The following is a 26,730-nucleotide window of genomic DNA, read 5'->3' as shown; positions in this document are numbered from 1 at the left end:
AGTGTTGGAATTAGGGGGAAAGGTACCAAATTACATCTATGCAAATATTAGAGTCATATTCAGATTTGCAAAAAAAGCATAATATTCTGTTTACCATGCCACTGTTTGTGAAGTCTGTAATGGTTGATAAAAAATCTGTATGAATATAGAAAATATAGCAAATTATAACAAATAAGCAGCTCAAATTCATAAGTCTAAAGACCCAATATCCCTGAGTGTTCATCTCAGTTTTAACATGGTTTCATTTTGTTACCTCATCAGAAGAGGTAAATTTATTAACTCCTCCCTCCATGCTGTAGTTCTTAAATAAGACCTTCGGGAGATTGCTAAATATACCGTAGCACTTTCAGAGAATGGTGGTTTGATTAATTGTACCCATTATTTAATAACAAATAATGATGTTTCTTCCTAGACAGAAGTATGAATTTAGAATTACATGACTTAACACTATATTTTCTCCTCCCTAAACCCAAAGCACCAAGATACTGTTTTGGAGCACAAGATAGTGTCCGAGAGAGTAGCATTTCAGTGTCATCTAGATCTCTGTAGATACTGATTGCAAATTCGAATTATGTTTGCAGAAAAGTGAAAGTAAAAGTTGGAAGTAGCAATTCTTGCACAATTTTGATTAGGTTTGGGTGGAAAGAATTTATGTCTATAATGACGCAGTGTATTTCTTCCACAAATCTTATTTACTTAGACAAGTTAAAGGAATTTAATTTTTATATTTTGAATCTATAGATTATTAGATGTAATAGTATGTGATATGCTTTGGAAATTGAAGTCTGTAAACTTTTAAAAGCACTATGCCTTCAAAGATATGACAATTTTCTGATGTTTGAAATTTTATCAATATTAAGAGAATAGAGTGCACTATGGGGGCACTGTGCATGACTTGGTACTAGTTATGCCAGATAGCTTTGCTAGGTTATTTTCTGTGTGTGTTATTGGAAGGAAAGCAATGGCTAAGGGCATAGAGATGCCAATTTGGATTTGTCACCAAATATTTCTTTGCTATCAGGTGCAGTGGGAATGAGAATTTCAAGTGGAAAAGAGTGAAGAAGTGATACCATTTTGAATTAGATATTTCCCAAAAGAGCCTTTCTTAGCAAGTTTAAGATGTATTAGTAGATGTGGGAATTGTGATTTTTTTTTTTAAGTGTTTTAATGGCAATAAGTTGTTTTATACTTTAGCATAAAGTAAAATGTCAGAATTGATAAAGTCACTGCATGGTAACTGAAAAATGACTAATGTGTATATTTTAAGTGTTTGTTGTGGGGGATGATGAGGAGGGAACAGAGTTGGTGTGACTTAATGACTAGTGAAAGCATAAAATTTCTTCAGTATTTGACTAAAATATATCTGTGTTCAATAAAATTATAAATAAGCATATTTATAAATAAAATAATTATTGAACACAATATATAGCATTGTGTTCAGTAAAATAATAATTACATTTTAGTCATTAAGTAGGAAAGGTGTTTTTAAAAATTGTTTTGAGTGGAAGTGTTATACAAATTTAATGTGAAGATTTGTGTTTTTAGCTTCCAGAAATGTTGCATGGTGATGGTGACAATGAAGAACATGGCTTTTGTCCTGTGGGGCAATTCATTCTTCAAAATTTAGGATTGCTTTTTGGATTTGCCATTATGCTGGTGATTGCCCTCTATGAAGACAAAATTGTGTTTGACATCCAGTTTTGACCTTTCCCAGTAATCACTTGATTACGAGAATGTTACCATGCAGCTTTGCATCTGTTCCTTGTACTGTATGCACATTGCTCAAAGGAAAGTCAGTGGCTTGCACTACTTACAAGTTCCATAGGTTTGAGCCTAACCACAAAAGGCTGGTGCTCAGTACTGTTTTCCCTGCATGTAGGGGTCTTTTAAAAATAGCCTGTGATAAACAGAGGAGAATATGGGACTCCATGAACTAGTGTTGATATGTTTAAGACTTTTCACAAAATAATCATATAAAACACTAAAGTAGTCTCTTTATTAGTAGAAACTTCTGTGGCTATGCAGAAATAGAGATTGAACCAAAAAAAAAAAAATAAATCATTTAAACTTTAAAAATATTTTAAATGGACTTTGGGGAGACATTTTTGTGTGTTTTAAGAATGATTGTAGTGCTTTTTAATTCAGCTACATATATACATGTGGTGATAGGGATCAACTTGACACAACTTTGAAACTGCATAAAGTAGACATAGGAACTAGAGGAAAGCTCGGGCTGCATTAGAGTATGAATTTAGCATTGGGAAAAGCCCTTATTCTTGAATCTAGAGTTACTATTTTTGTATATATTTGCATAGTGTTTAAACCTGCAGCCTAAACTACTGAAATTTGTGATTGTATGTTTGTGTGAGCTTCAGTTTAATGAAAGATTCATAATGGTTCTTTGTATTGTTACAATACTTGGTGTTGGGATGGTCTGTTTTTTTGTTTGTTTGGTTTTTTTTTTTTTTTTTTTTTTTTTTTTTTTTTTTTTTTGGTATTTTTGAGGAGGGAGGTGAGGGTTTAGAGCATGTGGTCAATGTTCTTTTTTAAAAATTGTAACCCTCTAGAAAATATCAAAGAAATGAATCAAACGTGCTTTAAATGGTTGATTTTCCTACTTTAACAGTTCCAACTAGTTAATTGGGAAATGTAAGTTCTGAATGTTCACATTGCTTTACCAGTTTGGCATTGGAACCAAGAGCTCATGCTGTGGCTGGCTGCAAGGCTGTAAAGCAGAAAATCCAAGTTTACCATGTGTGTAATTTATACATGAAGTGTCAGTTTAGAAGAGTTACTAGGATAAACTCCATTATTGCCATGGCTGTCATGGTACCTAAATGACTTGGAAGATATGTTTAAATTACTCAGCTGAAATCACTTGATCATCTTGTGCCAAGATATGCTGTTGGTGCCTGATGGGGATTAGTCTTTTTTAGGTGCCCTATTCTCCTACCATAATTGTGAATGATTTGTGAGAAGTGCAAGCCATGTTTATCCTGAATTTTGACTTAATAATTTGTATTACTAGTCATATGCATGTAGCTTTCTGTTTACATCCTATGCCACATGGTCTTCATTTATGCCAGGTAAACTGTATTTGAACTGCGTGCAGCTAGCTTTGTTTTAATCTGCTTGGCAACCAGTGTAGCTGCTGTAACAATCTTATTGTTCAAATATATAAGCGCCAAACTATTTTCCATTCCATCTAAAATGTTATCATTTAGTCCTCCTCTTTCCTCCTGTTCTTTTCCTCTTACTCTGTGAACTTAAAAACAAAACTTCGAGAGCAGCACATGCATCCAGGTATTTATAGATTGTTGCCAGTGTTTCTTCTGTATGCCATAAGTAAGGGAGCTTAGGTGTTATTTCTTTAATTTATGCTTAAATTTGAAAAGTTATTTCTGACTTTCTGTATGGCCTCCTTATAATAAGTAAGAGTTTTATACATAGATTATTTTCAGCATTGGGCACTGAATTAGGACAGTTCTCATCTCATTGCTTGGCCCTTCAAGCAACCTAGCTAAAAGGTGCTGATATTTTATTTAGTACTGCCAACTTCAAGTGATTCATATATCTTGATTTCTGAACCAGGATATATTTGTAGTTCATTTTTGGGTTTTTATACCCAAGGAGTATTCTGCATTCCAGCATTAAATCTGCTTCATTTAAAACTTTTATAAAAGCAACAGCTGGAATATACTCCCAGTTTTAAATGCCTGATTTAAAGCAAGTGGGTTATGCTGAAGTACATAGTTTTATATTCTCTCAAAAGTCATATTATCTTTATTTGCTAGATTTAAAAAATCTTAAGAGGGCTGTAACAGTTGCTGCTAGTATTTTGTTTGTTAGAGTTCCACCAGTATTTAGTTTTCACGTCATTCTAATGTATAGTTCCAAGTCTTAATAGACAATCTGAATTCCACTACATTTCTGTTGGCTCCAACATTCCTTTTAGCTTGACGAGTCTAATTTACAATGTGTTTGTTGGAGGTCATTAATGTTACTTGTACAATGCTGTCACTGTGTGACATCCATATGAATTTTGGTATATATATCACATTGCATTCAATCAGCTGTGATTATGCTTAGAAATACTTTAGTAACTAGATGCAGTGTGAATTTTTTCCATTAACAATAAGTCAGTGGCTTAAATGTGATTATGGTCCTGCAAGGTGATTCTTGCTAAAATATCTAAACTTTTGTTTTGTTGTAACTGAATCATTTTTTTTAACTTAAAAAGCTGGAAATTATCAAATGCTGGTTTTTTTCATTGTCAACAGTGATGTGTCATTTTATGTATGTTCCTAATGCTTATGGAACTCCTCCAAAATAAAGTTATTCAAAGAGCAAATATGCTAATGTGTTTTTAGTTTTTATTTCAAAGCATTTCCTTACATTGAAGTATGAATCATATTAATCTGTATTTGCATAAGTAAATTCATAATTAGATATAGCTTTAGTCAAATGTATTTAAACCAAAAAAAAATGCTTTAGTAGTAAAATATGCTTTCTATTCAGCCATCCAACAAGAAACAGGAACAAAGAAGTGACATCTTCTGGTTATGAATTAAGCTGACATAACAGTGCTACACCTCGTCCAATCCAGTGCTCCTTGGGCTGGTCAGAGGGAAGAGTCATGGCAATCACAAAATTCGTGGAATGGCCAGTAGTGGATAAGGTTCCTCTCCGCTCACTTGTCTTATACAATGGCGCAACATAACTTGGCCGTTTTGGTATATCTGCCCTCTTACAGGGCTTTAGCCACATCTGGAAGAAAGTACGTAACACCTCTATAAATCAAGGCTGTTACATGTACATGTGTTTGAGCCTACTATCATATTCTCAGAGTAAGGTTAGTTATGTTTGCAAATTTCTGTGGCTCAAATGGATTGCTGTGTGATCAAAACATTTTATAGAACTCTTATAATAGAAAAAATAGTTTTCACCTACTCTGTCTAAAAGCATATTTTCCAACTATTCACCTCTCAGCCACGCTCACCTGGGAAATGACTTTTTGTGCTTACAATAATAAAATCCAAATTGCCACCGCTGATACTCAGAATCATGTGCCTTTATATTCATTGAAAGACAGTCCCCACAAATACTGAAGGGATTTTTATCAATAACTGTATAACTAGAGAACCTTCCCATTTCAGGAGACTATTTTAAAGAAGATTTTATATATATATAATGCTGTTTAAAATATAATTGCATTCCTTTATAACCACAGTCTGTCCCCCATTCTTTTTAGTCATTAACTAAGTTCCTACAATTTATTGTTGAACCTCACCAACCTTAAAAATGAGGTTTTGGGGCAATTTGATCTTTGAATGCAATGGTAAGGACAAACTATGATCATAAAGATAATTTAATTCAGTTTCTTTTTCTGGAGTAGAAGTAATAGCAATTCTCGAGATGATAGGACTCCAGTGTTCAGAACCCTCCTTTTAGTTTTCTTAGGTCAAAACACAGATTGTTGAAGGAGCTTACGAGGATGTGTTTCTCCATTTCTCCCACTTAATTGTGAGTTTCTCCATTTCTCTCACTTAATTGTGGAGTCCAGACTTTCATAAGGGGGATCCGCAAGGCAGTTTTGCAAATATTACCTACAATGTAAGACTCAAAGCACTCTTCTTAACTCGGATGTATTTCATTTCAACCCCAGGGGATGAGAATTTTTATTTCTAACTAGCTCCTTATTCAGGAGAATCATTATCCATTTCGAAATAAATTTCTTCTTGTACACACTGCAAGTTACTTAAGAGTTTCCATGTGAAATAAAGAAACTAAAGTTCAATCAACTCCTGAAATTGCAAACGTTTATTTGTCGTTGCAACTTTCAATTTGGGCCTTGTATTTTAAACTGTTGTGCCTACAGTATTTAAAACAATGACAGATTTCTCACAATTGGCTGTCAGTTGACCCCTCACTGATTCTGTTACAGCTGCTCTGAAGGCCTTTTTACCTGTCTTTGAGCTGCTTCGAGAATCCAGCAAACAGAACTCACATAAATCTCACTGCTTATATTTTATCACACCATCCCAGACCTACCCTTCAAATTGTGGTAAAAATATCTTAAGCTATTTATGATGCAGTTATAGATGGAAACAATTATATTTTATAAAGCTTAATCTGACAGTGCTAGAGATAGATAGGTGCCTAGGAATTGTAGCTTTTTAAATTGATGGTTTTCATAATCTTATAAGTATAAGAAAAAATATAATGAACACATGTGTGTGTATTTACAATTGACCTCACTATTTGTGGAGTCCACATTTCCAAATTTGCCTACTCACCAAAGTTTATTTCTAATCCTAAAGTCAGTTGGCAGCACTGTTGAGCTCTTTGGCGGACATTCCCAGAGCATCAAGGATGTTATCCATCACACGTTCCCAGCTCAGGTTGAACCAGGTGAGGCTCTGCTTTCTTGTTTCAACTCTCATGACCGTAAACAAGTGTCCTTTTCGTGGCCTACTTAGTTCCAGGTTTTTCACATTTTTGTGTTTTTGTGGGTGATTTCACTGTTTAAAATGGCCTCTAAGTGTAATGCAGTGCTGTCTGATGTTTCTAAGTGTAAGAAGGCTGATGTGCCTCATAGAAAAAATATTAGCTTATGCCTCAACAAAACTCATAACATTTTTATTGTGAGTTGTTAATGACTCAACATTGTATATTAAATAATGTGTCTTTAAACAGAAATAAAACAAGGTTCTTTACTGATCAGCTAACAAAAATGTTGTGACCAAAGAACGAACCTTGTATTTTCCCAGGGTCAGTAGTTCCGTATTTTGCTAATTCAATTTTGGAAACAACTTTATAGAATATAATTACCATGAATAACAAGAATTCTCCATCTCTCTCTCTCTCTCTCTCTCTCTCTCTCTCTCTATATATATATATATATATATATATATATATATATATAAACATGTATATACATGCACACAAATGGGGTCTACTTTATAACATATAAAATATGTATAAAATAATTCCGCATGTATATATCATTAGAATTTACTAACCACAGGCACTGTATCATAAAGAATTTTGGGATGCGATTCTGCAAGTTTCTTGATCTTTCTATTCCAGGAAGCTCCATCCAGAAATAATCCATGAATGAAAACACCTAAATACAAAAGAAACACGTTAATGTAACGCATTTCAGATTCAGAACTCAATCAAAATGTGTAATTTCTACATGTAAGTACTATGCAGGTGATAGATTTGTAGCCTAAGACTTGTTTTCCAATGAAGGCAATCTCATGGGTGTTTTAACATCCGTATTTCGAGAACATTTAAACTTTGCCTAGTGAAATAATGCAACAGTAAGAACAGGCATGGAAGACAAAAGAAGAAAGACGTTTTAAACGAGTCTATGGGAAGTTCTCAGTATTTGTGAACATTATCAAATTTATATTTTTAATTGATCAATGATTATACTATGTTTTCAGAAGCTATGAAATCTGGGGGAAAAAATAGTTCTTAATGTAATAGGGATCCAATGTCTTGTAGTCAGCGTATGAGCAAAATAACCTCCTATAGATCTCTAAAGTCATAGAATTAAATTGCTCCTCCCCTTTTAAAATTTATTCTTACTGCCAAGAGCTCTCCTTGGCCCCTGCCCTCATAAAATTAAAAGTATAGGCCAGGCATTGTGGCTTATGTCTGTAATCTCAGCACTTTGGGACACTGAGGCGGGCAATCACAAGGTCAGGAGTTTGAGACCAGCCTGGCCAACATGGAAACCCCTCTCTACTAAAAATACAAAAATTAGCCAGGCGCAATGTAATCCCAGCTACTTGGGAGGCAGAGGCAAGAGAATTGCTTGAACCCAGGAGGTGGAGGTTGCAGTGAGCCAAGATCACACCATTGCACTCTAGCCTGGGTGACAGAGCAAGACTCTCTCTCAGAACAACGGCAACAACAACAACAAAAAATATAACCCTGAAAGACACATCAGTGCTGCTAAAACTTCAACCCAAATGCCACCTTCTGCCTTTTACAATGAGAAGAGTTAGAAAAAAATTCTTGCATCTGAATTAAATACTTAAGAATTAACTGTAACTCCTTTAAGAAAACTCCTTGAGAAATGTGATGTTTTCAAACTACCAAAATGCTCAGTAGTAGGCCATAGAGAAAGCAGCTAAGCATGAGAGCCACATAGCCTGGTCTGAATCTCAACTCTGTCAATTACTAGCTGTGAGACCTTCAGCAAGTTACTTAATTCCCCTGAGCCTTAGTTTCCACCTTCTTGAATGGTGATAGTAGTATCTGAGCCCTAGGCGTATTTTGAGGACTCAGTGTAAAGGACTGGGCAGTCTGGATCCCCACAGTGGCACAGAGCAGCCCCACAGTAAGTATCCCTGCCACTTCCTTGATTTGCTTTTACCCAACTTAAACATTTCTTTGCTCATTGCCAAATTTGAACCAAATTATTTATCCTTTTGGTATGTTGCTAAATTTATCTTAAAAAAAAAAAATTTTTTTTTTTTTTTTTTTTTTTTTTTTGAGATAGAGCCTTGCTCTGTCGCCCAGGCTGGAGTGTAGTCACGTGATCTTGGCTCACTGCAACCTCTGCCTCCTGGGTTCAAGCAATTCTTCTGCCTCAGCCACCTAGGTAGCTGAGATTACAGGTGAATGCCAGCACACCCAGCTAATTTTTGTATTTTTGGTAGAGAGAGGGTTTCACCATGTTGGTCAGGCTGGTCTCGAACTCCTGACCTTGTGGTCTGCCTGTGTCGACCTCCCAAAATGCTGGGATTACAGGCGTGAGCCACCAGGTCCAGCCTATACTTTTAATTTTATGAGGATAAGGGCTCAAACTCATATTTATTAGTGTCTTTTATGACATATCATAGTGAGCTCTATGGAAAAAAATTTTGTTAAAGCTTTTATTATTAAGGAAACAATAAACAACTTAGCAGAAGTTTGTTAAATTTCCTTCTGCATTTGTTTTATTTATTTTAAAAGCCTCTAGTGGGATAAAGTTTCTTCTGAGTATGTTAAGATAAAGGGATTTGGAACAAATGATCAGAATAATGGTAAATTAAGCATCTGTGGCTGAAAAATATGATTTTTAAGATATCATATGTCCAAATGATTCTTTATTCCTTGCATCTGTTGTTCTTAAATGTGTTTCTGCAATAACTGTTTAAGTATTAGAGACTGGGATAAAAGGTATCTTTTAAAGGTTGGGTTAGAGTCCACAAATTTTTAGTGGATTCCAGTAGCATCATTTTTGGAATTTCTCCAGTACCATTTGAGGGCCCTTTATGTGCTAGATACTGAGAGGCACTCAGGAAAGAACGGTGCAGACAAACGAGGTCATCGCTCTCCTAGTATCTGTATATAGTCGGGGAGAGAGATAATAAAGAAACATATAGCTAATTACAGTCTAACTGATGCTTTGAAATTAATAAGCAGAGTTGCAAGATGGGAGAGTAAGGTGAAATAGGCAGCTCCAACAGATGGAAGCTCATAGAAATTCTTGCTAATGACCAGTAATTTAAGCTGAGACCAGAAGATTGAGAAGTGTACACCATGCTGAGTCTGGGCTTAGGAATAAAGACCCCAAAGAGAAAAAAACATGAGCCATTCTAGAAACTGTCAGGAGGTTAGTGTGACCTGAGCATAGTGGCACAGGATGAGACTGTATGGGTGGGCAACAGCTAGAACATGCCTGGCCTCACTGGTCACTGTAAGGGGTCTGGATTTTATTCAAACCACAAGGGGAAAAAATGACACTATTAATTTATTTAGTTGTCTGGATTTTCATTGGAGACCAAAGGCTGTTATGTTTTCTTTTTCTTTTTTTTTTTTTTTTTTAATTCTGTGGCTTCTGTACAAATTAAGGGCAATAAATGGGTAATGACAGGAGGGAGACTGGATGAAGGCTAGAGCAGAGGCAAGATAAAAATGGTGGTGGGGCCAGGTGCAGTGGCTGACGCATGTAATCCCAGCACTTTGGGAGGCCAAGGTGAGTGAATTCCTTGAGCTCAGGAGTCCGAGATGAGCCTGGGCAACACAGGGAGACCCAGTCTATACAAAAAATGAAAAAAACTAGCTGGGCATGGTGGTGCACGCCTCTGGTCCCAGTTACTCAAGAGGCTGAGTGGGAGGTTCACTTCGGCCCAGGAGGTCAAGGCTGCAGTAAGCCAAGATAGTACCACTGTACTGTAGCCTGGGTGACAGAGTGAGACCCTATCTCAAAAAAAACAAAAAACAGGTGGTCGCAGTAGGATTGTAGGTGAGCAACTAACTGCCCTTGATACGAACAGATGAGGGAACAGAAGAATGAAGAATACCTGGGTTTCTGGCTGGATGATGGTGCCATTTAATAAATTACTCATTTTACATATTCAGGAGACACTAAAGTGGAGATTTCGGGTTGTCAACTGGATATGGAGGTCTAGATCTTAGAGGAAAGATCTAGATTGGAGATTCAGAGATTTACATTTGGAGGACATAAGCAAAGAAGATACAAAAATAATAAGGTCACTCAGGGATAAGATGCTGTCAGAAAAGAGAAATAGTCCCAGGACTGAGTCCGTGGAAACTAGTATTAGGGGAGCCTAAGCCACTCAAACAGCATGAATGTGGCCAACAAGATAAGGAAAATCAAGAGAGGGTGATGTCCTGGAAACAAAGAGAGAAGTATGTCTCTAGAAAGGTGAAAAGTAGATAAGAAGTAGGAAGTGAGAACCTGCAGACAGCATGTAAAGACAATTCTTTTGAGAAATTCTGCTATAATGGTGAGTGGAGACAGGGACAGTAGCTGAGGGGGATGTAGAAAGACAATTGAAATGGTTGATTTAAGATGAGAGATTCTACAGCATGTTGTGGGTTGACAGGAATTATCTAGTGATGAGAGAACAATCATTTGTTCTGGAAAGAGAGCACAATTAAAGGACCAAAGCCCTTGAGAAGGAAAAAGAAAATAAAATCTGGATTCCTCGAGGGTGCAGATGTTGGACAAATGTATGGAGTGAGTGGTGCTAAAAACTCTCTTCAGATGGCTTTTAATTTTTTTCATGAAAAATAAGGGAGATGTGGGGACAGAAGGAAGGGCAAAGAGAGCATAAGTGGTTGTTGTGAGAGGAGGAAAGAAAATATCCCCAGGAATAATAGTGGGATTGCTTCAGTGTTACAAATCTTGAGATTTGTGACCATCAATTTAAAATAAAACTTCTTGGCACAGTAATGTGATTATCATACACTGCTGTGGTTACATATCTCCTTGTTAGTGTCTCCCACCACAGTATAAATTAGTTGAGGGATAAGATCATAAATTGTTCCCTGTTGATATCTCCAGGGCCTGATAGAAAGTGAGCTAGTGAATTCATCATTCAGTGATGAATAAGAAAGTTGTCTTCAATACATTAGTTAAAGCAGTACACATTAACAGTCACTTAGAGACTAATGTCATTTATATAAAGACAATACAATTTTGGTAAAATTCTGGAATCTGTAGCATTTAAAAAATAACTTGTTTAAAATAGTGGCCTTGTCCACTAAATTTGAAATAAAACAAAGTATAGACAATCCATTAAGAAAGATTTCCTCACAGTCTTTCAACCACAAAGAAATGTTTCTATTAGCTATATTTTGGAATGATAAGCTCTACATTTTTGAATGGTATATATAACAGGACAGAATACATATTTTAGGATTCTACAAAGGTATACTCTTCACGGGACCAGGGAAAAAACCTTTCCAATGCTGTACCATGTCCAGTCCCCACAGCCAACATAAGATTACGGCTGTTATCCCATGTGCTGTTAATTTGATGATTACTTTCTTCTTAACATTTTAGAAATAACTTCTAACTTATAAAATTTTGCAAAAAAAAAAGTACAAAGGACATACATATATCCTTTATGCTGATTCATCTACTGTTATCATATTCTTCTATTTGCTTCATCATTCCCCCTCACCCTTCTCTTTCTGTCTTTCCCCCTGCTCACTCATTTGCTCTCTGTCTCTCCATAATTTTTTTCTTTGGCATTTAGGGTAAATTACATTCATGATTATTACTTTTTTAACAGCTGAGAAAAGTAAGCTAGAATGTCATGTTTCTGTTCAGTGCCCAGATATGAGCGGACTCATTCTGTCCCTGCACTTACCATCCTCAGGAGCCTGCTTGTATTCTTTGTCTTCCATCACTTCATAGTCAAACCCAAGAAGATCAATGGGAATTGTGTATTTCCTGGCATAGTTCTGCTGGGCACCAGTCAGGAAGGCTTGTGTGAAGAAGAAGCCAGAAAGCCAGAAGACTGGAGGAGGGCCAATCTCGTACCATTGCTACGGTGTAAAACATAAGTCAGCTAACAGTAGAGCCTTTCAAACTTTTTTTTGTGTGTGTGCAACAGGGTCTCATTCTTGTTGCCCAGGCAGGGCTTAGGTGGCCCTCCCACCTCAACCTCCCAGGTAGCTGGGAATATAGGCACATGCCACTACACCTGGCTAATTTTTTGTATTTTTAGTTGAGAAGGGATTTTGCTGTTTTGCACAGGCTGATCTCAAACTCCTAGACTCAAGCAATATGCCTGTCTCAGCCTCCCAGAGTGCTGGGATTACAGGCATGAACCACCACAGCTAGTGAGCCTTTCAACTTTTCAATACAACACAGCTTAATAAAATTTACCCAAAGATATTTATTGTCTTTTAGATAAACTAATAAATTACCTCTGAGGAATAACAAGCCGTACTATCAAGGTTTTAAAAACAGATAGCATATTCAGTGTTTGTCCTGACTTCAATTTCATACTTATCATATCAGCTTGGGAATTATAATGTCCATTAATGCAAACATAAACATCTGTGTTATACATGCCCTGTAACTCTTTCAGAAAGGCTCCCTACAATCGTAAATATCTAATATACATTGTTATACAATATATCATGTTATACAGTTGAAGAGAAGAGATCCCCATAAAGTCTGGTCAGATGGTAATGTTTTTCACTTTTTTTCTCTAATTAGTCAGTAGTCCCAACAGAATGTTGCTTTGGAAGTGTTTCTTCCTACTTCATTGAAACAATAAAATTCAACACACAGGAACACAATATTGTGCCAGGCATTCCTGAAAGAAGCCAGGTAGTGAGACCTTAAAGCCTTTAGAAATGTCAAGATACCTTAATTCTCTGTTGATAACATAGATTCTAATGGTGAGTTAGTGGAATATCGACTTTAATTAGAGAAGCCAATCTGAAGAAATGAATTTGAAAAGCTTTTCCCTCTAAGAGCCCAAGATAGAACTTTATCCTTCAAAAACTATCTTAGTTCCTTAGTATTGGCCCTAGCATAACAAAAGGCCTGTATTATGAAAAGGGAGTTTAACCATTTTATTCCTGCAGAAATATCTTTATAGGTAGCTATTGACACATTTTGTACAGACTCTAGGAAATTAATTAATATTTCTAATAGGTATAATTGGTTTTTTTTTTTTTTTTGAGACGGAGTTTCGCTCTTGTTACCCAGGCTGGAGTGCAATGGCGCGATCTCGGCTCACCGCAACCTCCGCCTCCTGGGTTCAGGCAATTCTCCTGCCTCAGCCTCCTGAGTAGCTGGGATTACAGGCACGTGCCACAATGCCCAGCTAATTTTTTGTATTTTTAGTAGAGACAGGGTTTCACCATGTTGACCAGGACGGTCTCGATCTCTTGACCTCGTGATCCACCGGCCTCAACCTCCCAAAGTGCTGGGATTACAGGCTTGAGCCACCGCGCCCGGCCTAGGTATAATTGTTAATAAGAACATAGTTCAGCACCAATATTACCAGACAATTAGTAGGCTTCTGCCCACTCAACATTTCCAAGACAATTAGCCATTGAGGTCATTACTGACTTGGGCTGAACCAGCAATCTAGTGATTTCATGACCTAGAAAAGTGCTGGGAAATGAAGATCTAATACCCCCCACTGGTAGCTTGACTGGCTTTCTGAGATGCTTTGCTGTAGGTATTTATTTTAATGTTGACTACCTAGTGGAAAAATCAACATAGCTAGATGTTTTCTCCCTTCATTTAATACTAGCTTTTTGACAGTTCAGTGTAGCAGTTACAAACGTCGTATGAAAGATTAAGAAGTGGTGATTTGTGTCTGGGATGCACAGAAAAATTAGAGAGTAATACTTACTACATTCAGCATTCTGATGAAGAAACAGAAAACCAGGGAAACTTAACAATGTACGATCATTTGGATGAACTTACCTGCAAGAATTTTAGTCTTGCAAGGAAGTCATTCACATAGCTGCCAAGTGGTTTAAGGCTTGGGTAGGATTTACCCATCCACATTTCTGGAATTTTGACATTCAAAATGCTGCTAACCACTTCTTCAAGTTCTGTAGACATGACTACAAGCCCCTGAAACACATTTAACCTTGGTTAGTATCATAGTATAAATATAAATAGCATAATAGTATAAATACCTCCTTCACAATTATTCTTTGTTTATAATTGTGATTAGTTAAGGTTGAGTCATACAGAAAAAAAAAAGTGGAAATATTTGTTTTTGCTTACAAGTAGGCATGGATTCTTTGAACTATTCCTTAGAAAAATATTAACAATTTTAATCTAACCAAAAATTTTTTTCTTTTTTGAGATGGGGTCTTTCTCTGTTGCCCAGGCTGTAGTACAGTGGTGGGATCATGGCTCACTGCAACCTTGACCTTCTGGGCTCAACTAATCCTTCCGCCACAGGCTCCCAAGTAAGGAGCATGCATCTACAGACATGCATCACCACACCTGACTAATATTTTACTTGAAAATTTCTTTTTGTATAGGAGACCATGGAGGGTGGCTCATGCCTGTAATCCTAGCACTTTGGGCCCAAGGAAGGTGAATCACTTGAGCCCAAGTTCATGACGAGACTGGGCCACATGGGAAAACCTCATCTCTACAAAAAATACAAAAACTAGCTGGGCGTGGTGGTACACACTTGGAGAACCAGCAACTTGCGGGGCTGAGGCAAAAGGATCGCTTGAACCTGGGAGGTCGAGGCTGCATGAGCGAAGATTGTGTCACTGTACTCCAACCTGATGTAACTGAATTTTAATATAAAAAAATCTTCTTAATCAATACTTGGCTACTCACTAACTACTAAATCACAGACTAACTTTGACTTAGTTTACTGTCTATTAAGTGGATAAGTAATATAGCTCTACACTGCATTCTGGAAAGGATGGTGATAAATACAAAATTAGAAACATTACATAAAATGCTTTGAAAAGCTAAAATGTCCTAGAATTGAATTATGAAGTCTAGTTGACCATTCCCATTTTAAGTGACTGATGCACAGCTGTTAAAACTTTGAAGGCACTGAAAATTTCTATTTGACTTTTAATTGGGCCAGATGCTACTGTCATTTCTGTCTTTCCTATAGTTGAAAATATTATTCCAAATAACATATGGAGAAGATGTGGGAGTAAATTTGATGTACTAAATACACACATTTCATTTGCCTTCTTCTCAAAACCCCACTGAAACAGCAGTAAAAGAATTTACTTTTTAAAGACATAAGCCCCCAAGTGTAGAAACAAAGAGGGGAAGAGAAACTGACAACACATTTGTGGAAGCTAGGAAGCATATGGACTGCTGGTAGCAGACTTAGCAGACAGAAGAAACCTGATCCTAAGTTGGCAGGAGGAAAAGCTGAGAATCAGCCAGACACACACCGTAGAATACCCCTAAATCTTGGAAATGAATGCCCTAGGTACTTTTGAAAGTGGGACGAGGAGGTCAATGTTAAAGATCATTAAAACCTGGTATAAAAAACAGAATCCTAGATCTTCCTCCTCCACCCCCCAAACTATGCATTGCCTACCTTGAATATAACCCAGAAAGAAAAATGCAGAAATCCCTAGAGGGAAATGCCAGGCTCCGTTAAGGCTAAAGTTACCATATCGAAATCAGGAGGAATAAGCGAATGTATGAATACTGGATGCTGAGATCCCTGGGGCTTCTTTTCCCTTTTAGTTCCCAGAGTACTAGAAGCCAGCCCTTTATCTCCCAGGAAGGAGACAGGAATAAGCAGGTCAGGAAGAAATACATAATCATGCTCAATGTTTCTTAAAACAAACAGCCTAGCCAGCTAACACTACATTGAAGACCACAGTCCAGCTAACACTGCATTGAAGACCACAGTCCAGCTAACACTACATTGAAGACCACAGTCCAGCTAACACTACATGAAGACCACAGGCAACAATCATCAGTATTCTTACTGTGTTCATTCAACATGATAATGCCCATTCTTACACATAAGCAAACAACCCTCAATGATCAGATGCCAGAAGAGGCTTCTAACATGAAAAGTTTTTCAATAATGCATTCAACTTCTAAACACAAAAAAGATTATTCAGATTTTTTACTACTTCTTGTATCAATTTGGTAACATGTTTTCCCGAGAATTTATTTCATTTACATTTTAAATGTATTGGCATAGGCATGTTTGAGGAGGGAGGCAGAGCAAGATGGCCAATGGAAGCCTCCATAAATTGTTCTCCCTGAAGGAACACCAAATTTAACGACTATCTACACCAAAAAGCAACTTCATAAGAACCAAAAATCAGGTGAATGACCACAGTACCCTGTTTTAACTTTTAATCACTGGAAGAAGCACTGAAGAGGGTAGGGAAGACAGTCTTGAATTGCTAATGCCACTCCTCCTCCATCCCCCAGCAGTGGCCTTGTGGGGCTGAGACTCTTGCTTGTGGGAGAGCACAGTGATTGAGACTTCGCACAGGAACTTAGTGCTTCCCTGTCGCAGAAGACAGCAACACCAGGAAGAGCTCAGCTGATGTCTGAGAAAGAAGCATTTAGGCCAACCCTAGCTACAGGGGAATCACATATCCCAGCGGTTGGAACCTGAGATTCAGCAAGCCTTGCTAACGCCAGCTAAAGTGCTCTGGGATTCTAAACAAACTTGAAAGGCAGTCTAGGCCATGGGGACTACAATTCCTAGGCAAGTCCTGGTCCTATGCTAGACCCAGAGCTAGGGGCTTGGGGGACATGCAATCTCGTGAGACACTACCAGGGTGGTTAACGGAGTGCTTGCACCACCCCTCCCTCAATCCCAGGCAGCACAGCCTGCAGCTCCAACTTCCTATGGCTTGAGAGGAAAGGGAAGAGTAAAGAGGACTGTGTCTTTCAACTTGGGGCCAGTTCAGCCACAGTAGGATGGGGCACTGGGAACAGTCCTGGGGCCCACATTCTAAGTCCTGGTTCCTGGACAAAATTTCTAGACACCTCTTGGGTCATAAAGGAACCTGCACACTTGAAGGGAAGGGTCTACTCCCAGCAGGATTCATCACCTCCTGACTAAGGAGCTCTTGGGCCCTGAGTAATAAGCAGCAGTAGCCAGGTATACACACCATGGGCCTTGAGTGACTCAGAGCCATGCTGGCTTCACTTGTGACCCTGCATGTTCCCACCTGTGGTGGCTACCAGGAAAGATTCCCTTCTGAGGAAAGCACAGGGAAGAGTCAAGGGGACTTTGACTTGCAGCATAGGTACCAGCTTGACTGCTACAGTGAGGTCTTAGGGTCCCTGATTCCAGGCCGTGGCTCTGGAAAGGAGTTCAAGCCTAGCCTGGGCAACGTGGTGAAACCCCATCTCTATAAAAAATATGAAAATTAGCTGGGTGTGGTGGTGCATGTCTATAGTCCCAGCTACTTGGGGGGGGCTGAGGCAAGAGGATCGCTTGAACCTGGGGGGGGTGGAAGCTGCAGTGAGCGAAGACTGTGCTGCTGCACTACAGCCTGGCTGACAAATTGACACCCTGTCTCAAAAAAAAAAAAAACCAAAAAACTGTAGAGATGGGGTCTCGCTATGTTGCCCATGCCAATCTCAAACTTCTGGCCTCAAGCAATCCCTTTCTCAGCCTCCCAAAGTACTGGGATTTGCACCTGCACCTGATCTAACCAAATTTTAATAGAAAAATCTTAAATAATACTTGGCTACTTGCTAGCTATTAAATCACAGACTAACTTTGACTTAGTTTACTTTGTGGGGCCCACTGCTCTAAAGGGTAAGCCCCAGGCAACTTTCACCACAAGGTGGCTGAAGAGCCCTTGGGCTTTGAGTGAGGATCAGCAAGTAGCCTGGCAGTACTCGCTGTTGACCTGTGGTGATGGTGGCTGCAGGGAGAGGCTCTTCTGCCTGTGGAATGGGAAAAAAAGACAACACAACTGTGTATGAGAAGAGCTTTGTCTAGTGGTTTGGGTGCCAGCTCAGCTGCAGATGAGAGCACCAGGTAAATTCTTAAATTTTCAGGCTCTCTATGCTCTGACTCTCACAGAACATCTCTGGACTCATCCAGGGCCCGGGGAAACTGACTGCTGAGAAGGGAAGGGCACAAGCTTGGTTGGGTTTGCCACCTGCTGACTACTGTAGAGTCCCTGGGCCTTGAGCAAACATAGATAGTAGCCAGGGAGTGGTTACAACAGGCCTTGGATGAGACTCAGTGCTGTGCTGGTTTCAGGTCTGACCCAGCACGGTCTCAACGTTGTTGGCCATATGGGTGCTTGTGTCTCCCCTCTACTAGCTTCAACTCAGCACAGAGAGAGTCCATGTGTTTATGAGAAACAAAGGGGAGAGAACAAGACTCCTTCTCTTGCAATTTAGAGAAGTCTTCTGGACCTTATCCAAGACCACCAAGGCAGTATCTCTATGAGTCTGAAAGAGCTACAGCATTACTGGACTTCTAGTGCCCCCTAAAGCAGATACAGTTGCAGTGACCAAAAACTTAGACTGCAACATCCAAGTCTCTTTAAATATCTGGAAAGCATTCCCAAGAAGCAAGGGTACAAACAAGCCCAGACTGTGAAGACTATGATAAACACTTATCAGTGCCCACACACTGATGAACATCCACAAGCATCAAGACCATGTAGGATACTGAATGGTGTCTGGGGAGCAAACAATAAAATAAAATAAAAAATCAAACCATTCAGAAAACATGACCTTACCAAATAAACTAAATAAGGCACCAATGACCAGTCCTGGAGAGAGAGAGATATGTGACCTTTCAGACAGAGAATTCAAATAACTCTTTTGAGGAAACTTAAAAAAAAAAAAAATTCCAGATAACACCAAGAAGGAATCCAGAATCCTATTAGATAAATTTAACAAAGACATTGATATAATTAAAAAGAATCAAGCAGAAATTCTGGAGCTAAAAAATGGAATTAATATGCTGAATAATGCATCAGAATCTCTCAACAGCAGAACTAATCAAGCAGAAGAAATAATTAGTGAGCTAGAAGACAGGCTAGTTGAAAATACACAGTAAGATGAGACCAAAAAAAAAAAAAGAATAAAAAGAAGAAAGCACACCTCCAGTGTTACTACAAGAGACCAGTTCAGCTAGATTTCTTCAATCATATCATTGGTCTCTGTCTGTACTCGTTTTGCCATAATCCTTGCGGCAGTGGTTAAACCTTTTAACATGTAAAATGGGTCATTTCAATTCATTGCTTAAAACCCTGTGAAGGTGTCTCTTTACATTTATACTTTAAAATAAAATAAAATGACATTTAAGACCCTAACTCTGGCTGTCAACACCATCACGATCCAGCCTCTGGCATCTTCTCTCTAGTACTAGGGTCTGTCTTGTGCTCACTCCACTCTAGTCAATCAGCGTTCCTACCTGTGTTCCTGGACCAGGCCCAGCTTGTTTTCTCTTGGCTTTAAACTTGTGTCATACCGTCTGCCTAAAATGCTCTTCCCTGAAACGTCCCATGGCTTGCTCCTTAATGTCATTTAGGTGTCTCTCCGAGAGTCATGCCTCAGACGGACCTGACCCAACCTAAGACAGCTTCTCTCCCATCATTCTCTACTCTAATCTTATTTTAGTTTTTTTCCCTATAACTTATCACTTTCCAAAAATTATGTATTTGTTTTATTTTTATTGTGACACAGGGATTCACTCTGTCTCCTGGGTTGGCGTGCAGGGGTAGAATGGTAGCTTACTGCAACCTTAATCTCCTAGGTTCCAGCCAACCTCCTGTCTCAGCCTCCTGAGTAGCATGCACCACCATGCCCAGTATTTTTCTTTTCTTTTTCCAGAAGAGATGAGGTCTTGCTGTGTTGCCCAGGAAGGTCTCAAACTCCTGAGCTCAAGCAATCCTCCCGCTTGGCCTTCCAATGTATTAGGATTGCAGGTATGAGCCTGGCCCATTTATTTTTCAGTTTGCCTCCCTCACTAAAATTTGAGCTCGGGCCAGAAGTTGGTGGCTCACACCTATAATCCCTGCACTTTGGGAGGCTGAGGCAGGAGTATCACTTGAGCCTAGGAGTTCAAGACCAGCCTGGGAAGGATGGCAAGACCCCATCTCTCTAAATTAAAAAAAAAAAAAATTAAAGAAAACTTAGCCAGGCTTGGTGGCTCACACCTCTAGTCCCAGCTACTCAGGAAGGTGAGACAAATGGATTCCTTGAGCCCAGGGGTTCAAGGTTGCGGAGAGCTGTGATCACATCACTTGTACTCCAGTCTGGGTGATTGAGTGAGACGCCCATCTCTAACAAAATAAAATAAAAATAAATGTGCTTTATGAGGGCAAGTGTTCCATTCCTTACCACACTGTGTCTCCTTAGCATATATCCAATCCAGGGTCCTATCCCTATCTAATAGCATCCTCTATACTTATCTCCCTGTTTATTAACTCTCACTTCCAGAATTTTATAAGCTCCTCAAGGGCAAGAATTATTTTCTAATCTTATCTGTCCCCAGAACCCAAAACAGTGCTTACACAGTATTTATGCTCAGCAAATATTTGCTCAATAAATGAATGCTATATATCATTTAGTGCGGTTTTTGGTGTTTTCAACCTTACCTTGACTGCTTTTTGAATATTTATGCATGAATCTCTTATGGTCTTCAGTAACTTATTAAACCGTCCCATCTCTTGGACAAGTACAGTGTTCATGCTCTGCGTATAAGTCGTTGGGTATCTCCTCATAGCAGCCTCAACATCAAAGTTGTTTGGAAGTTTGCCCAAGATGTCACCAGCAACCTCATTCACTACTTCATCTGATGATTTTGCACCAGCACCTGCTGAACGAGACTATGAAGAATCCAAACTATAACCCCAAAATCCTTATAAAGGTCTGAGCATAGCTGAACAGGAAAAATCCTAAGGTAAATCTTTATAAGAAAGAACATTGCTCTGTTATTTTATCCATGATCCCTCACCATACAAGATTTATTAGAGTGATGGCAACAGGAAGGAGGATGGATTTTCAAGAGAAAACTATTGTTAGGGAGAAGGAATAAGGGCATGTAATGTGTTCAGAGGCAAGTGAGGATCTGGATAAAGCAGATAAGCTGTATGTTTGGCTGCCTGGGTGCAGGGCAAGCAGCAGATGCTACAGATAGTGGGAGGAAAAGAACTGCATTGGATGACGGGCATTAAAACCAGAAGAGGGAAATCTCATCTTGCTTTGAGAAAGCATGCCACAAAATATATTTGCAAATAACTTTGGTGTCTACTGGTTGCCAAAAGCAGAGATATAGTTTTCTCCTTGAACCAGGAGAGCAAAGAAAATAAGCTCATCTCCTTTTAGCAGTGGAAGAGTTATGGAGAAAAGACAGACTTTCATGATTCACGTTGGAAGCAAGGAAGGAGAATTTCAATTCCATTTTTGTTTTTTATATTTATAGTGGAATTGTGTAAATGAATCTCTATTTTCTGGGGGAAAAAACTATTAAATCCTCAGAACAAATATGGGGTGTGTCTGATGAAAGAGAACGAGTACTATTAGAATATAAATATATCACATTTTCTCAGTCCAAGGAAATTGTGTTTAATCTTCTTTTAGATTTTATGTTTCCTGGTTTCTACACTATAAATATTAAATATTAAATATTCTCAAAATCTATCTGAAAATATTAACTATTTTTACCTAAGTTTCTACTGTGACTTTTTTTTTTTTTTTTTTTTTTTTGAGGTGGAGTCTTGCTGTGTTGCCCGGGCTTGAGTGCAATGGCACAATCTCTGCTCACTGCAACCTTTGCCTCCCAGGTTCAAACACTTCTCCTGCCTCAGCCTCCCAAATAGCTGGGATTATAGGCACCTGCATCACACCTGGCTACTTTTTTTATTTTTGGTAGACATGGGGTTTCACCACGTTGGCTAGGCTAGTCTCGAACTCCTGACCTCAGGTGATCCAACTGCTTTGACCTCCCAAAGTGCTGAGATTACAAGTGTGAGCCACCATGCCTGGCCTCTATTGTGACTTTTAACATTACTTACCACATACCACCATAATATCCTATAAAGTTACACAATAAAATAATTACATGTTGGTAAGTTTTAATTATGTGCTATTAAAAATGAGATATGCTCATATAATAATCCTTTTTTTTTTTTTTTTTGAGATGGAGTTTCGCTCTTGTTACCCAGGCTGCAGTGCAATGGCGCGATCTCGGCTCACACAGCCTCCGCCTCCTGGGTTCAGGCAATTCTCCTGCCTCAGCCTCCTGAGTAGCTGGGATTACAGGCACGCGCCACCATGTCCAGCTAATGTTTTGTATTTTTAGTAGAGACGAGGTTTCACCATGTTTACCAGGATGGTCTCGATCTCTTGACCTTGTGATCCACCCGCCTCAGCCTCCCAAAGTGCTGGGATTACAGGCTTGAGCCACCGCGCCCGGCAATAATCCTTTATTATGATTCCATAGTACCAGGTTTGCAACAAAATATATAAAACAAATCATAGAGAGTGAAAAGCAAGTATTTGACTAAAACTAATGAAATCTCTAATTCCATTATACTTAAGGAATCATATGCTGATTTCCAGTAGTAACTGTGGTATGCATAAAAGGCAGTAAAAACTCATTAAAATATTCCTATTTTCCAACAAGAGCTGGGCCTCTAGGGGGGAAAATAATTCCAGGTCTATAGTTCTTCAAAAACTGTAAAAAAAAAAAAAAAAAAAAAAAAAAAAAAAAAAAAGTAACGCATACATTCCCCTTACCTATTTCTCACACACAAAGATCACATGATTAGGGTAATAGGTTTTTGAAAGTAATATCCAACTGATACCAAAATTTAAGACCAATTGGGTCCTATATACTTACAATTATTTACCTTAGCTTTTTCCTTTTCACCATCTTTCTTTAGAGTTATCACAAATAGCATTTAGAATCTTCTAAGGGTTATTTTCCTCTTAAAGATAAGTAAAATTCATTTTCATTTTCAAAGGGACATCAGAGAGTTTAACCTTTTTGGAGATCCTAGACTATATCCAGTTTTATAATATTTTAAGTTGAAACAATTTTCTTATTCAAATTAGCATGCGGCAGTTAACCACAAGCAAAGGAGCTCTGCTCAAGTAAACGTCTCGGCTCTGATAACTTCCTCTTTTATTTTTTCTAAGACAAATTAGTTAAATACAAAAAGTCTTGTCATCATTAACTTGCTCTCCAAGCTCTGCAGTTCTGGTCTCTTTACCTCTGCATTGTGATAAACCCAATCTAGAATCACTGAACTACTGCTAACTCATTACTATAATTGTATTTGCCAACCCAAGTTTGAGGACTGAAAGAGATTGTTTAATTATACACTAAAAAGATACCCCTTGTGTATTTAAACTTATTTGTTTGGGTTGGAGTCATTTTCTGTTGGAGTGAGCCCACTGTTTTACATATTCTGTAACGTGGCACACCCCATCAAGTTTAGGTAAAGCCAGAGACACTGTAAATGTCCTGTTGTCAGACTGTGGTGTATTAAATGCAATCTAATGCTCCTAAAGAGCTACTCATTCATGTTTTCACATATGCTTTTATGCCCAGGAAATAAGTAATTTTAGTGCTATCAATATCTACAATGGATGTAAAAATGGTCTTTGTTCCATTTGCCTTATTAGAAAATGTCACCGTAGAGTAGAGCAGAGATAGGATTTCCATGGACTCTTCCATTAGTAATAGCATACCACATTATCCTTCTAATTTTTAGCTTTTTGAGGATCTCTGGCTATCTGCCTTCTAGATCTCATCCCACTTTCGGAATCTAGAAAGAGAATATAGCATAGTGGTTTAGAACACAAGGCTCTGGAGCCAAACTGGTAGGAGCCAGACTGCTTGGTTTTGAGTCCTGACTTGAAATTGTACTAGCTGACTATGGCCAAACTACTTAATCTTTCCGCACCTCAGTTTTCTCACTGTAAAATGGCAATAGTAATAGCCAGACCGCACTTCATAGGACTGTCATTAGCATTGCATTGTTACACGTTAATAGCACTTAGAGCACCACTAGCACAGAGTAAGCACTATACAAAAATGTTAACTGTTGTCACTTTTACTCTGAGATGCCATAAAAAGAAAAAGATCAGTTAGAATTCCAGTTAATAGGATAACTTGCTTGACTGATTATTCTTCCTTAATTCATCAAAATTTTATTGAATCATTATGGGAATTCTTGCCATTTGTACTAATTTGCTTTCAAAAAACAAATTAACAACTGAGCATATCTTCTAAAGGAAGAACAATAAAACAGAAGGTCTCTTAATAGACAAGCAACATTAGCCAGTTTTTCATTAAAATGTACTGACCTGTGCTCATGGCAGCTAAATTCTGATGTCTTCACAGATTGTTTTCCTACATGCCAATGCACTTACGCACTCTCCAGTAGAACTGCATTTATAAATTCTTCTCCTCCACTTTTAACTTCATTTTGTACTCACTATTGCAATTATATTTTAAATATTATACTAATATAAATCTGATAAAATATTAGTGTGAATGAAACTGTGTCCATGTAAATCAGGTTAAATGTTCTGGAATAGCTGTTGAAATACTACGGGACTTGAAATTAAAATAGGTAAAATTTTAGACAAATTCTGTCATCAAACTGCTTCCCAAGTATCTTTGAAATTTTTCTTCCACTTTAAAGAAATATAAAAGAGATACAATGTATGACGTATTTGGGCAGGGTTTATGCAAAAAAGGCAAAATGAAACTCTTAGAAGCAGAATGATACTCAAAGGTCTTGGTTCCCAGAAAAAGATTGATTAAAAAAAAACAAACACCCGAGAGAGAGATCCAAGATGGCTGATCACTAGCAGCTCGGGATTGTAGCTCCCAGTGAAAGCGCAGAGAACGAGAGGACGCCACACTTTCAGATGAATTCTTGTTGCTCACGCACTAGGAGATTCCCAGTGGAGGAGCCCCATGGGTCACTAGCGCAACTCTTGTGACCGGCGAGGTGGTTTTGCCGAGGCCTTGGAGCGTCGGTTCTTGCTGCAGAGTCAGAAAAGCACCATCAATCTTAACGCTGCTGTTTTAGTTGGTGCAGTGGGTTGCTCAGATTTCGGCGCTGAGAATCAATAAGTTGGACGTCCACTCAGAAACCCAATTACAAAGACGGTAATTATAAAGCCCGCAGATGGACAAATCTACAACAAAGGGAAGAAAACAGCCAAAAAAGGCTGAGAATACCCAAGATCAGAACGCCTCTCCCTCAGCAGGGGATCACAGTTCCTCATCAGCAGCTGAACAAGGCCTGATGGAGAACCAGTCTGTTCCAATTACAGAAGCAGGCTTCAAAATGTGGAGAATAAGAAACTTCTGTGAATTAAAAGAACGTGTTCTAACCCAATCCAAAGAAACTAAGAACTTTGAAAAAAGGTTTGATGAAATGTTAACAAGAATACACAATTTAGAGAGGAATATATGTGAATTGATGGAGCTGAAAAACACAATATGAGAACTTCGTGAAGTATGCACAAGTTTTAACAGTCGAATTGATCAAGCAGAAGAAAGGATATCAGAGGTCGAAGACCAACTCAATGAAATAAAACAAGAAGACAAGATTAGAGAAAAAAGGATAAAAAGGAACGAGCAAAGTCTCCAAGAAATATGGGACTATGTGAAAAGACCTAATCTACGTTTGATAGGTGTACCTGAATGTGACGAAGAGAATGAATCCAAGCTGGAAAATACGCTTCAGGATATTATTCAGGGAAATTTTCCCAACCTAGCAAGGCAGGACAATATTCAACTCCAGGTAATACAGAGACCACCAGAAAGATATTCCTCAAGAAGAGCAACCCCAAGGCACATAATCGTCAGATTCACCAGGGTTGAAATGAAGGAAAAAATACTAAGGGCAGCCAGAGAGAAAGGTCAGGTTACCCACAAAGGGAAGCCTATCAGAGTTACAGCAGATCTCTCAGCAGAAACCCTACAAGCCAGAAGAGAGTGGGGGCCAATATTCAACATCCTTAAAGAAAAGAACTTTCAACCAAGAATTTCACCATCCAGCCAAACTAAGCTTCATAAGCGAAGGAAAAATAAAATTTTTTGTGAACAAGCAAGCACTCAGAGATTTCATCACCACCAGGCCTGCTTTACAAGAGCTTCTGAAAGAACCACTACACATAGAAAGGAACAAACAGTATCAGCCCTTCTAAAAAATACCAAAAAGTAAAGAGCATCAATATAATGAAGTATTTACATCAACTAATGGGCCTAAGACCCATCTCACATGCAAGAATACACAAAGACTCAAAACAAAGGGATGGAGAAAGATTTACCAACCAAACGGAGAGCAAAAATAAAATAAATAAATAAATAAACAAAAAGCAGAAGTTACAAATTTTGCCTCTGATAAAATAGTCTTTAAAGCAACAAAGATCAAAAGAAGCAAAGAAGGACATTATATAATGATAAAAGGATCAATGCAACAACAAGAAGAGCTAAAGATCCTAAATATGTACGCACCCAATACAGGAAT

The 26,730-nt window shown here is 38.4% G+C and overlaps 2 protein-coding genes across 6 annotated transcripts in view; one reads left to right on the top strand and one right to left on the bottom strand.

The window, feature by feature from the left end:
- Positions 1–4,353, top strand: part of SLC39A10 (solute carrier family 39 member 10) — a 179,418-nt gene extending 175,065 nt beyond the window's left edge. For all 5 annotated transcript variants that reach the window (XM_074399336.1, XM_003925708.4, XM_010336482.3 and 2 more), the window contains one exon: positions 1,546–4,353. In XM_074399336.1, coding sequence (XP_074255437.1) covers positions 1,546–1,704 — 159 coding nt within the window. In that variant the 3' untranslated portion in view covers positions 1,705–4,353. The remainder of the gene's footprint in view (positions 1–1,545) is intronic.
- A 7-nt stretch (positions 4,354–4,360) lies between these two features.
- DNAH7 (dynein axonemal heavy chain 7) overlaps positions 4,361–26,730 on the bottom strand; it is a 334,446-nt gene continuing 312,076 nt past the window's right edge. Inside the window, exons 61-65 of the mRNA XM_003925707.3 lie at positions 20,830–21,060; positions 14,207–14,359; positions 12,123–12,300; positions 7,023–7,126; positions 4,361–4,767 (exon numbers count right to left, since the gene is read on the bottom strand). Of these exons, the coding sequence (XP_003925756.1) occupies positions 4,561–4,767; positions 7,023–7,126; positions 12,123–12,300; positions 14,207–14,359; positions 20,830–21,060 (873 nt within the window). The 3' untranslated portion in view covers positions 4,361–4,560. The remainder of the gene's footprint in view (positions 4,768–7,022; positions 7,127–12,122; positions 12,301–14,206; positions 14,360–20,829; positions 21,061–26,730) is intronic.

The sequence above is a fragment of the Saimiri boliviensis genome, chromosome 5 (genome assembly GCF_048565385.1).
Source record: "Saimiri boliviensis isolate mSaiBol1 chromosome 5, mSaiBol1.pri, whole genome shotgun sequence".
Classification (NCBI taxonomy): Eukaryota; Metazoa; Chordata; class Mammalia; order Primates; family Cebidae; genus Saimiri; species Saimiri boliviensis.
Note: the sequence above shows the minus strand (reverse complement) of the source record. Positions and strands in the feature narration are given on the sequence as shown.